Source organism: Schistocerca cancellata, chromosome 5 (assembly GCF_023864275.1).
Source record: "Schistocerca cancellata isolate TAMUIC-IGC-003103 chromosome 5, iqSchCanc2.1, whole genome shotgun sequence".
Classification (NCBI taxonomy): Eukaryota; Metazoa; Arthropoda; class Insecta; order Orthoptera; family Acrididae; genus Schistocerca; species Schistocerca cancellata.
This window is the reverse complement of record NC_064630.1, coordinates 294320617-294334764: the sequence shown is the minus strand read 5'-3', so window position 1 is coordinate 294334764 and position 14148 is coordinate 294320617. Positions and strand designations below refer to the sequence as shown.

At 36.0% G+C, this 14148-nt stretch overlaps 1 protein-coding gene across 1 annotated transcript; it reads right to left on the bottom strand.

Moving 5' to 3' along the window:
* Positions 1 to 3769: 3769 nt before the first annotated feature.
* Positions 3770 to 13820, bottom strand: LOC126187645 (phosphoglycerate mutase 2). Its single transcript, XM_049928845.1, has 4 exons — positions 13623 to 13820; positions 13129 to 13361; positions 4405 to 4669; positions 3770 to 4277 (listed from the first exon to the last, which is right to left on the bottom strand). Exons 1-4 carry the CDS (start codon positions 13756 to 13758, stop codon positions 4111 to 4113), a joined length of 801 nt encoding a protein of 266 aa, XP_049784802.1. The 5' UTR covers positions 13759 to 13820; the 3' UTR covers positions 3770 to 4110.
* Between the last annotated feature and the right edge of the window lie 328 nt (positions 13821 to 14148).

Below are 14148 nucleotides of genomic sequence, written 5' to 3'. Positions count from 1 at the left end.
AGATGCTTTAGAATTAATAACATTCCTTCCAAACATCAGATGACTAATGATGTAGGTGCTAAACAGACAAACTGATTAACTCTTAATTGGCTCTCATCTATCCATTTCCAATGTGAATATCCCTATGCACAAAATGAACTCAAGCAAGGGAAAATAAATATTCAATGACAGAAACAGAAGACCTTTGTGTGTGTTCCCTGAAGGCAGAATATCCTATATTGGCAGACTCCATACTACGGCCATCCACAAAATGCAATCAGAAACTGTTTATGTGAAAGAAAAAAATAAAAAATAAACACTGTGTTTGAGGCCTCAAAAAGAATGTAGTAATCTCAATTCCAAAGACAGATGCTGAAAACAAACCATCACCACACAAGGATTAACGAGCAGCTTCATTTTCTTGAAGGTGTCTCAACTTGAGACAGTTGTCTGATTTTCACATAGCTGTCCCACAATGTTGTGGGACTGGAAGAACAGTTGTAGTGAGAAATTTGACATCTCCACAGTTGCAGAAGTTTGATCTGGAGATTTTCCATATTTTGTGTAATATGTGCTGTGTTATTTAAGTAAAAGGAAGTTACAGCCATCAACACAACAAATATCTGAGAAATACATTTCAGCAACTTGCCAGGTGAAATCAAGCTTATTTGTCATGTGCAATCTCCAGATGCACTAGTTCTGCAGCATCATAGGTTCAGTGGGTCTTTTAAGGACTGGTTAGAAACGAGCAACAAAAAGAGATTTAATCCACGAGATGTGCCTGAACAGCACAATTTTGATAGAAATTGTACCCAATTGTCTAAGTCCACCACACAGTTAATTTTCACTTGTAATTACCAATGTTATACTCCATTACAGTATACTGTGTGTTTCTTTACAGATAATTGTTTTTATTACAGTTATATACCAAATAACAATTAGTTATTTACAAGACATTTCATTTCAGAATCTACAATTAAAGAAGAATGTAAGGAAAAGTCAAAGGCTTCTAAGCACTGATGCAGCAGCAGTGCACTGGCTGGCCTCAAGATAAATTTCATGAAAGAAATTTCACAATGAACAATGAAGGAATCTAAATGCATAGAATGAAAAATTTATTGTTTTTGCATTTTCAATGTAATATTACAATCTATCGCCTTAAAATGATGAAATAAGGGAATACCTCTCACTGGAGGTACTTAAGTGACAATTTAGAATAATTAACAATGTCATTGAACAGTAGCCCGTAATCTCTACACACAAGGAAACTTACACCTAAAGCAGCCAAAATAGTGTTGAAACCTCTGCTCAGTCCCACGAGCAGTTCTGAAATGGAGGGCCGGGATTCATCTCTCTTGCGACATCTAAATGACCTCCAATTACAACATCCAAGTCAGGGATCAGAACCAACAATTAACTAAGACAATTACACGACACACCAATTACCTCTCTGCAAGGCTTAATTAACACTATACGTGTTTCACTATGTGCTCAGAAAAGCAACCCTGGTCAACTTCATATACACTAAGGTATAACTTCATATGCAGACCAACAACTAAATACAGCAAGTAAGCCATTTTAACCAAAATAGGGTATCACGCGTTAGCTCCACTCCAATTCAAACCTATCTTAAGGACCCCAAAGATAATTCATAAATAATCATTGAAAAGCTATAGAGAGAATCACAACACTAATATTAGAAGAGACTTCATCTCTCACTGGCTACTCCTGTGACTGACCCTACTTAACAACTTCAAGAACCAGTGAGCCCCAGATAAACATAATCTGAAAAGCCACTGAAGCACAAACAGACATAAGAAAATTTTCGTGACCCAAGCCCACTCAATTCTCTATGCACTGCAGTGTAACCATAAGCAATGTCACCCCCATTATTATTTACTAACAAGCAGTATAAGGAAATACTTGCAACCAAAGGCAAGCCTCTTCAACAGGCATGCTTGTATGGGAATCAACATATCACCAAAAGTTAAATTCTTAGCCTCTACTCGTATTTAACACCAGCACAGAAACTTGCAAGCATTGGCAGCCAGAAGCTAACCGAGGTAATTAACGATATCTGACTGAGCAGTTCTTCAAAGCACCTCCACCAGAAAAACACATAACCACTCATACCAATTCTCAAAGACAATGTGTCTATCACCCACCAGATATGCCACACAGAAGATTCTGTCCAACTCGCCGCCATTGCTCACCAGACCGCCTCTGGCACTCATCTGCCTAACGTTAGAGGGCGGTGCCACTTATCCAGTATGCAACAGTTTGAAGCAACAAGTCTTTTAAATTAACACTGTAGCCCACCAGGGCAAAAGGTGAAAGAAAAACTTGCAAGAAAGGTCATACAGCACAGTGTACTGGGGAAAGTAACAGTTTATATTACCATACTCTGAAGGAACAATAATTGGCACTAAATGTGTTGCTCTGCGTACATAATGCACACTTACTCTGCCAAAATAGTGAGAATAGCTCAGATGATGAAAGATGGCTTCTGTATTATCATAAGCTCACATCTTTTTATTTTGTCTGTAACATTGCTCAAATATCTTGATATTTGAAGATGTGACAGTACTTTTGAACAAGTAGTAGCTCTTGTATATTGTTAACCAATATTGTTTAATGCCCATTCTCAAGGGACTGCACCTGTAACGTATCTTTACTACTGAAGGTAGAAACCAAGTATGCTGACTTAAAGGCCACTTAAGAATTTCTTATATTCAATTTATTACCGACTTTCACCACCAATGATGGGGCAAATTTTGACAGTACTTTGTGAATGTTTTAGGATACATAATCCTACACTAACTCAGTTTTACTGGATCTTTAAACTGAATTTTTTATTTAAATGTTAGATGAGTTACTTAAAGCCAACACACAAATCACCATTTGTTGTAACCAAGTGTTTATATATCCTTGTGGCAGGATATAAATAACCCCCTTAACATGAGACAGTTCTACAATCTAAATTGAATGTGAGCACTGAATGTAATTAACAGCCCTTATTCTAATTGTGTAACCTTGAAATGTGATCAGACAACCTATTCTATTTCTAGGCAGCCTCTAAGACAAGTCTTGCAGGCCTTTAACTTGGCTTAATTCCAAACCTGCTGCTTTGATGTAGTGCACATGGAATACGCTGTGGTCCATTGTAAAAGCTTATTTTTAACTTATTTGCCAGATACTGTGAAACACTGTATAATTACTATAACAAAATTTGATGATTTTTGGACTTACTGGTAATCCCATTATTTATCTCTCATGACAAGAATAAAGTTTTACTATTTTATAACTGGCACATATGAAAAACTCATCAAAATTTAAGTCTCTTAAAGATCAAACAAATATGTGTTTCTTACAAAGAGCAAATTTCAGCTCCAATGTGTCTTCATCAGTGATTAAGTAGAATGTATCTGTAATTATTGTGTGAATTAGAATCTTATCAACCTGAAAGATCCCTCTTGAATATATTACAACAAATCAAAATTTCAATACTTAGATAAACTTTACTGCCAAGAAAAGAGGACATGGAGGAGAAAAATGTTGGAGGAAGCTGGACTACCCACAGAACAATTAGTCAAACACTGCTCAGTGTATGTTTAAGGAATCTTGTATATGAAAGCCCCAATAACTGAACCTTTAATTAATGTGAAAGCCTACTACACAAATGCTTTAATATTTTATGCATGATTTGTGTTCAATCTGAAATTTTTCATTATCAAATCAGAAACAGATTACTTGAACAAGGGCAAAATAGTAGATAGAATGAAACCACAAGTATTGTGACATCTTTATTATGGAATTAAAATTAATATTTCAACAGGTAACATTTATTTTACCTCTCACTATTCTGGTCTTACAATTTCTCTATCTACCAAAACATATCTGGTAGTATATAATTTACATGACAAAGGTTTTAGTAGGTGTGGTCTGAAGAGCACAAAAATTGTATCCAATTTATTCTCAACAATCCTTTTTTTCATAAATATCAATTATGAGACAGCAGCTCAGCAACAGGTTTTAATTATGCCTTCAAAATTCCTAATTTATGATCACATTTCACATACATACAATAAAATAAATAAGTTACCTTTTATAATTTACGTAAGTTAATAGATTTTATTTCGTTTTTCCTTGAGCTGCAACTGCTTCCATTGCTGCTTTCACTGTAGCCTCATCTCCCAAAAACTTCATCGAAACAACTGGTTTTAAATTGGCATCTAATTCATATACAAATGGTATTCCAGTTGGCAGATTCAGACCCATGATTGCTTCATCTGACATTTCTATATATAAAAAAAAAGATATTTTGAAATCAAACTGATGGTACAAACAAGTAACAACAACAACAACAGTACCATTTATGCAGCAAAATTTGAGGAAGACAAATGTAACTGGGATATTTATACTCACCATCCAAATGTTTTACAATCCCTCTTAAACTATTTCCATGAGCAGCTATCAATATTCTTTTCCCAGCTTTAAGCTGCGGCACTATAACATCATTCCAGTATGGCAATGTTCTTTGAATTGTCAGCTTCAAAGATTCAAACATGGGAAACTCTTCCTTCTTAGGACCATTCACATATCGAGGATCTTCCAAAATTGTCTTGTAATATGGATTTTCTTCATCCATTGCAGGGGGAGGAACATCAAAGCTTCGTCGCCATATCTGCACCTGTAGTAATATAATTAGTACTGCAGACCTGAGTGTTAATAGTGATGATAAGACACTACACAACTCTCACATGGAGGTGAATTGAAATTCATGGTGATGAACAGTATACACAGTAAAGTTCTGCATGTCCAAATAAGCAAGCATGAAACATGAGATGGGGTGAGAACAGCAGAACTATACAGGCTGCCCACACAAGTAAAGATGCCCAAGGATAGAAGACCTGGCCAAATTGTGGGTAATGTTTGAATCTAAACACTTCAATGTGTGATTACAACCAGTACAGGCTTCTTATTTGAGGTTTTTATCGGTAACCATGGAGTGAGAAGGAGGCACCACTGTAAGAAGTAAAACAAACAATGTGTACACACTGAAGAAATCGAAGGGGTCCAAAGTGTCATTTGGAATAAATTTCTGTTGGTTGTAGATTACAAGAAGTCTACTGGGTATGTATCATGCATCAACTGCTTTACATTATTATGTTCCCAGTCTGCAGTAATAAAAGGTAGTATTTGAGTGAAGTGTACTGCAGTGTGCACTCAAGATATGAGACCTTTCAATGCTGTTTCTGTTAGAGGCTACGAAGAACTAGGCCAACAATTAATAGATCTGGGTACATGTTATGGAGGAGTCAGCATTTCATATGCCATGTAACATCTCTCTACTGTAAGTACAGATGTCAAAGAACAGGCCGATGTAACTTTGAACAGCATAATGCCTTTCGCTATTGCAGAATTTAGTAACAGAAAAACAGCTTTTACAGCATAATAGGCAGCACACTAGCTTGAGAGATAGGAAGGTGGGCCAGACCAATAATGAATCCACATAGCAGATTCATGACAATTTTATACTTCTATAAACTTCTACGAAACTTACGCATTCCAGTACTTTTTATACTGACTAGCAGTATTACATAGTGTTTTTGACTGCAGTATGCACAGCACACAATGACTGGGTGTATACATTAACCTGGATATCAGTACGAAAGATGTATGAGACAGGCGAAATAACCTCAGACTTCAAGAAGAATATAATAATCCCAATCCCAAAGAAAGCAGGTGTTGACAGATGTGAAAATTATTGAACTATCAGTTTAATAAGTCACAGCTGCAAAATACTAACGTGAATTCTTTACAGACGAATGGAAAAACTGATAGAAGCCGACCTCGGGGAAGATCAGTTTGGATTCCGTAGAAATGTTGGAACATGTGACCCTACGACTTATCTTAGAAGAAAGATTAGGGAAAGGCAAACCTATGTTTCCAGCATTTTTAGACGTAGAGAAAGCTTTTGACAATGTTGACTGGAATACTCTCTTTCAAATTCTGAAGGTGGCAGGGGTAAAATACAGGGAGCAAAAGGCTACTGACAATTTGTACAGAAACCAGATGGCAGTTATAAGAGTTTAGGGGCACGAAAGGGAAGCAGTGGTTGGGAGGGGAGTGAGACAGGGTTGTAGCCTATCCCCGATGTTATTCAATCTGTATATTGAGCAAGCAGTGAAGGAAACAAAAGAAAAATTTGGAGTAGGAATTAAAATCCACGGAGAAGAAATAAAAACTTTGAGGTTCGCCGATGACATTGTAATTCTGTCAGAGACAGCAAAGGACTTGGAAGAGCAGTTGAACGGAATGGACAGTGTCTTGAAAGAAGAGTATAAGATGAGTATCAACAAAAGCAAAACAAGGATAATGGAATGTAGTCTAATTAAGTCGGGTGATGCTGAGGGAATTAGATTTGGAAATGAGACACCTAAAGTAGTAAAGGGATTTAGCTATTTGGGGAGCAAAATAACTAATGATGGTTGAAGTATAAAGAATATAAAATGTAGACTGGCAATGGCAAGGAAAGCATTTCTGAAGAAGAAAAATTTGTTAACATTGAGTATAGATTTAAATGTCAGGAAGTCGTTTCTGAAAGTATTTGTATGGAGTGTTGCCATGTATGGAAGTGAAACGTGGACGATAAATAGTTTAGCCAAGAAGAGAATAGAAGCTTTGGAAATGTGGTTCTACAGAAGAATGCTGAAGATTAGATGGGTACATCACATAACTAATGAGGAGGTATTGAATAGAATTGGGGATAAGAGCAGCTTGTGGCACAACTTGACTAGAAGAAGGCATCGGTTTGTGGGACATTTTCTGAGATATTGAGGGATCACCAATTTAGTATTGGATGGCAGCGTGGAGGGTAGAAATCGTAGAGGGAGACCAAGAGATGAATACACTAAGCAGATTCAGAAGGATGTAGGCTGCAGTAGGTACTGGGAGATAATGAAGCTTGCACAGGATAGAGTAGCATGGAGAGCTGCATCATACCAGTCTCAGGACTGAAGACCACAACAACAACATGCTTTCTTATATTTAAGACATGTCACTTAACTGATTGCTTTTCTTTACTCCATTGTAATCGATCAATGCATTAAGTTGTATGGTATAACGAAAATCTGTAGTTTATGTAAAAATTCTGATCTATTCATATTCTGTAATGCACACTAAGGTTTACTATCAGATGTGGATTCGCATAGTTATTGTCTGCTACAGAAACTTTTTAAACCAGAGCCTTATATCATATAAACTTCACTTTTGTTGGGACATTTTGTCTCAGTCGTATTTTACACTAGCTGACAAACCTGGCAGTACCCGGGTAATAATTTTGCCAATTTTCTATTAGAAACAAAAATGAACGGTGTTTGTAAAGTGATATTGAAAAACTCATTTCTATTTATTTGTGGTAACACCTTTGAAATAATGTAGTACACTATGTGAGATGCTTCCAGACAGCTTCTGTACACTGGGTGCAAATGCTTTGCTTGATTACAATGCGATTCTGTACGCATCTCCATGGCACCACTAACGATGGCTATTATTTTCACATATAGATTCGCACTTCACAATTTAAAGCTGCCTGAAGAGCTGCCGGGCTTCAGTGATTTCCTTATAGTGACCTGACTGTAGGGTTTTCTTAGTAGTAAAAAATAGATGTATTAGAACTTCACACATGATGGGCATTTTTTAACAGATTTCAGTGTTTATAAGCTCTCTGGATCTTTGTGCCGTACAATAACAATTTAGTAGGTACACTTAGTGGCATATGTGGATACTATCTGCAAAATCTGCAAATAGTGTTAGTAGTAGCAAATGCACAATGCAGCAGTTTTTCACACATCAATGATTATGAAGTCTTATCTCCTGAACTCTGATACGCAGATGTTCTTACGCCCACAGTGATAATTGCCTGACAGAATGGGATACCATGTACCATGTTTGGCTGAAATCAGTCCAGTGGTTTAGGAGGAAGTGTGGAATGTACAAACATAAATAGATTTTTATAATATCTATTGATTTTGGCTGTTATACACATCAAGGCAAGTGCCACTATTTTTGTTTCTTAGTTTTCTATCTATAACATCATTGACACTGCTTATTGATAATGAGTGCATACATTAGCCATCTTAATATTTTGTGTAATTTTTATGCCAATCAATGCTAATGAGATTTCTTTTACCTGTGCACATTTAAAATACTTTTTATGCAGGTCTATGTAAATTGTTATACCATTACACCAACAAAAACAATTTTTGACACAATAATTAAATTGGATAGATTAAAAATCTACTCACGAAGCAGTGACAGAACAAACACATAAAAGAAGGTTGTAATAAGGCAAGCATTTCGAGTCAATTGCAATTTTAACCATTTTTTGTTTTCATTTTATGACTTAACTGTATATTAACAATTATACTACTCGAAATTGTATTATACTTTGCTGCCACCTTCCTCACCTTAATGTCAATCAGTCTGTTTATGACCAGCTCATGGAAGCCATTACTGTCATCATACAGCATGGCTATTACCGCTATCACTTTGAATGTAGAACAGTGCCTCTCTATACTTCCAGTATGCTCATGTTACAAGCACAAGTTCAGAGGTATGCCTTTAATGATTTTCATGTAACTTTCAAGCTAGTATCTTTTGATTCATGGCGTGACTGGCTTACATTATGGTATGTCTACATCAATTTAATGTCAAATTTTGATAGCTGATGTGTATATGCTTCATAGCTGAGATTCAGTTGCATTGTTAACAGCCAACTGACAATATATCTCCATATCTTACACATGGCTTTTTATGTTTTAGTATGTACAGTTCAATATGTTTTTTAAAATATTTTGTAAATACCATTGGTGTTATGCAGTTCCTGTCTTGTTACCCTCCATTTCAGCTTCTCTCATATATGACGATCAGAAATACTTTAAACTAGTAGTCTCTTTTCATACACTACCTTTGATGTTAAACATTTTCTGAACAGTTAAAATACCATCACACAGAGATCAGAGTTTACACAATTCACAGACACGTCGTGTACACAACTCCCCTCCCTCAAGTAACTGAAGACCGCATTCGGCTGCAAAGTTCAGTACAGTAAATTTGCCAAATCTTGAGTAATGTGTACCTCAACTAGGTGGGATTAACACTCAGTCAAAGAATGAAGAAGATTAATAAGACGTGCTTTGAGAGTTTCGTTTGTACAACCAGGTACACTTTTTGACACTTACTGCACATTAAGTAAATAGATTTCTCTCTCTTGAGAATAATTTTTTATTTACAATGAAATCCAGAGATTAAGGAGAGTAGTAAATATTATGGAAAAAATAGCATAGAGAAAGGCTCATTGGAATGTATTGCCAGATGTGTTGTGTAACTGTTTTGTCTGACTAGTGTATTACTGTAACTGAAGCTTTGGAAAACAATGAATAGACTCCTTGTGCTACTTACTGTATTAACACAGCACACTCACACTTTCAATGTAGATAACTTTGGGTTAAAGACAGCTAAAACACTGCAGCAACAATAAATATTGCTAAATTCATTGAATAGTACACAAAGTACATGTTCTCATCTTAGCATTCACATCTAAAATTTAGAATGTGAGTTACACCATACTGGAAAACTATTCTAGAGTCCTTGCTCTCTCAGTTGCTATTTTAATGATGGATGATTATTCCACTTACAGAGTGCAGGGACATGATAATATTATTGCACAATGAATTATGCATTTACTGAAACCATTAAAAGAGACCACATAAGAATTATAATGTGAGAAAGGATTCACAATAAGAGTTCTTTGATTTCACAAGCTGCAACAAATTTGCAGGGACATCAACAATGTCTGAAGTGAGTAATTACAGCAATTAGAAGTATAGTCTCATATGAGGAAAAGACAAGATTTGTGATTACTAGTAAGACTTAGGTATACGATTACTTCCAAATAAAAAATTGCCTCATTCCTTTGTCTTTCTATGACCTCAATATTAATAAATGAAAAGCCATATGTTATTAATAAATCACCACAGCCTATTAATTACAGACTGTATCACCAATCTATTGCTTATCAACACTAATTATTAATTTTCTTTTCTTGCAAGCAAGTGAAAACTGAAGAATTCCAGCTATAAATACTTGATGTTTGGTATGATTCCTTTATTAGGTCAGACTTCATCTGAAATGTATTTATGATGTTAGCAGCTCTTGTACAGCATGTGATGTTGGCAGTTCCTTGACATTGGCAATAGTTAATCAGACGATAGTATACAGTAGCTAATATCAATCTCTGACTAATGATTTTCCGGCAGGATATATGAACTAATTATATTTGTTTTCGATATATAAAGCACCAGAACAATTTCTAGTGATCTGTTTATCTGGAATTTCTGTGGTGACTGAAGAAACAAGATGTGCTAATGCAGTATAGCCCAAAGCCCATGTGAAATTACTTAAGTGTTGGCAAAGCCAATGAAGCCCAACACAAAAGATTGTCATAAGTTGACATGTAATGTACGCAGACATGTTTGTCTTTGCGATAACCTGCTTATATATCGTCCTTCCGATTTAGCTGACAATTCTGATAACATGGTTAAATTTTTACCGAACTGAACAGATTACCAGCTAACTTTATTGTCAAGGTACAAGAAATTGTGGATGAGCATTCTGATGGGCTACCTACATCCGATTCCTGATTTATCGTGTTGATTTGCCATGAACTGCCCAACAGTTACAAACAGCAACACAAAACGGAAAAGCCACAAGACACCATAAGTGCACCTTTACCTCAGTACCCTAGATTTCAGAGATATCATTTAGTGTGTATGTAGTTTCCTGCTACTGACAAGCAGAATAAATCTTCTGTTCAGATATGAGTCTTGTCTTTTTCTGTGGCCATACTAAAAAATATGCAAACTATTATCTCAATTATTTTGGCTGTGTGTGTTAGCAGTAATTCTTTCGCTAGCACATGGATTTAGTTCAAATGCAATTCAACTACTCCCGAGACAAAATGCCACTATTTCATTAGATGTGTTAAACCAAAATCGTAAAACTGACTGCATATTTGTACAGTTCTTGTTCCTGACAGCACTTCAGTACAGGTAAGCACATTCTTTGCAAATCTCAAAAATCTGTTAACACGAGTTCTGCACTATCACCGTGCAGCTGTCAGAAGTTTTTGAATGGGCATGAAATATCCAAATACACTCCCAACAATGAACTGAGCACTTATGAAAATGACAAAAGAAGGTGATCTGCATAAATTGAGTTTTACTCTAACTTGATGAGGCAAGAACAGGTTATCTAAGGGCACTGTCACAAAAATCTACATTTATACTCTAAGCTACCACATTGTGTGTTGAGAGTACATCTAGAACTATCATTTCCCCCTTCCCTCATTGCAGACGCGAAGTCTCTAAGTGAGACCCAATATCCATTTTTCTCATCATTGTCATTTTGCAATTCTTCTATGAATTTCAACCACAAATCATTCTACAATTCACTACTCCTATGTAGTAGCTTTTTACACTATATTTTCCAGATCATCTCTGTAATGCTCTCACACTCGCGAAACAATCCTATGACTAGCCCAGCTGCTCTTCAATTTACCTTCTCTCCCATTAATGCAACATGGTAATCAGTCAAATGTCTTATGGAGGAACTGCATTTCCTTGACATTCTTACAGTGAATTTCAACCTGACACATGCTTTTTCCTATAAGTTTTTGCGGTCTTTCTACTTCATGTCTCTACAGATGGTATCTAATAGGTATTTTATAGTTTTTACTGGAGTAGACTTCTTGCAAAAATCTGGAGCTAGCAGGGATAATAAAACTTAATAATAAACAAAAACGTATGAATGTTCAGCATGTAGCCACATTTACAAATAAAGGTAACTGAACTCTCTTGTTCCATGTCATTACAATTTACTGTGCATATGATCCATGGAACACTAACACCATCCCTTCATAATTCCATATTTTGTTTCTCAGGTGCGTTTTCTTTCTATAGTTTCTCAGTATATCAGAAACATTAAAATGACAATTTCACTGTAAGTCATATCTAAATGAGGTAGAAGATACAGCTGTCAACCAAGGCATGGTTCTATTGGAGGTAGTATGCTCTAGTTTTGGTTTAACCTTCAGACCGAGTTAACTACTTATGACAGAAGTAGCAAGTTAATACCGACTCAGAAATCATCAAGTAATTTTATTTTCACGTGCGAAAAAATAAGTCTGAGACAAAAGAAGGAATAAGTGAAAAATATTACGGCCAACTAATAATCGTACCCTGATATTTGGATTTGTAGGTTGAAACTTAACCACTTATACTGAGTCATGCCCGATTTTGAGACTCCCTTTTTACTGAAAATCACTAAAAATTCATTGATGAGTTTTAGATAGGTGCAATAGCCCAATTTTGGATGACATTGGCAAACTCAATTCCATGGCTGAAACATTGTGTTTAAATAATTGCTGCATGATATTTTGTTTTGACACAGTGTTGTTAAACCAATTTTCATTACAATAAACCAATACGGCCTTCAGTATTCAGTACTGTTGACACTTTAGGAGGTGAAAACCTTATGCTGAATAAGGAGATAAACTCAGACCGTTTGGGGACATTACTCGAATTATATAACAGTGTTTAGAATTAATGTGAGGCAAAAATCAAATCTTAATAAATTAGGGAAACAAAGAGTTAGGAACTGTTTATAGTGATATTTGTTCACAGAAAAGCACAAGCAGCAGACATGACCACACAATGTGTAACAACAAACATTTTAATATTTTTGGAATCGACATACAGATTAGGTATTACAGCAACCATCATACGCAAGATTAACTATGCAGATTCTATCATTATGATAACCCTCGCGTTAAAACAGACAGAGCTATGCCCCTAATACTTTCCTGCAGCCATTTGGAGGTATCATATACCTCTAATGAAACATTTGATGGGAGCTGGAATTACACTTCATATCATACACTGAAACTAACCCAAAACTTTACCAAGTTTATGACAATTAATTACCGTTCAAAGTACTTTAAAAGAGAGAGTCTCTCTGAAAATTTAAGATTCCTGTGGGTAACAAATGTAACTATCAATTTGGACATTTGCATTTTTTTAGACATACCTGTTCTTCTCCATACTTTGCAGCTGTCTCTGCTTTATTGAGCCCCGTGAGTCCGCCATAGTGCCGCTCATTTAAACGCCACGTCTTTTCCACCGGCAAATCTGTCTGGCCAATTTCTTTCAGTATGGCTTCAAGAGTCTTTTGCGCTCGGGTTAAAACTGAAGTATGGGCGATATCAAACTTATAACCAGCATCCTTTAAAGCCTTCCCTGCATTTGTAGCTTCTTGCTGACCTGATTTAATACAAAAGAATAATAAAAGCGACACACACATACACTGCATGTACAGGAAGACAAGTACTGCAATATTCCAATAATTACATACATTTATCAGTGAAACTATTAATCTATTACTAAAATGTCCACGTAGCGCAACGCGCGGCATCAGCACTTCTTCGCTTATTAGCAGCTCACATAAACCTGATTCACTTCTCTACAAAACTTAGAAGCCGCTAGTGTCAAGTGTCACATACATCAATTTGTGAAGCATCTTACCTTTCTCACTCAAGTTGGCATCATACCATCCACAGAAGAGATTTTTCTGATTCCATTCGCTCTCTCCATGCCTCACCATAACAATCGTGTATTTTGCTTGTTTTGGATCGGTTTTTCCCGAGCACGGGCACGACATCCTGCTGCTTTTTGAATGACCTCTGCAGACACTGAGCAAGGTCGAACTACGTGAAGTATCGCATATACAGAACCTCCGTGCAAATGTTATCATTGTTGAACTCGAAGTCGGTGGAATCGAAAATATGCTCAAGGTTTCGAATCAACTTCCATATTTATGTATTATATAGTTCGATAGCAATTCAAAGCTACAATAAAATATAATTAAAGAGGCGTTAAGAATAATTTTGGAAAAAAAATACCATCATAATACCTCTTAGCATTTCTTGAAACAATTGATACTATACATGTATATTTCCGCTGCGGCATTCCATGTGTAAAACGTGATCTCCAGAGGTAATAACATTTCCAGACATATACCGTAATTAATAATTCAGTAAAACTTTAAAAA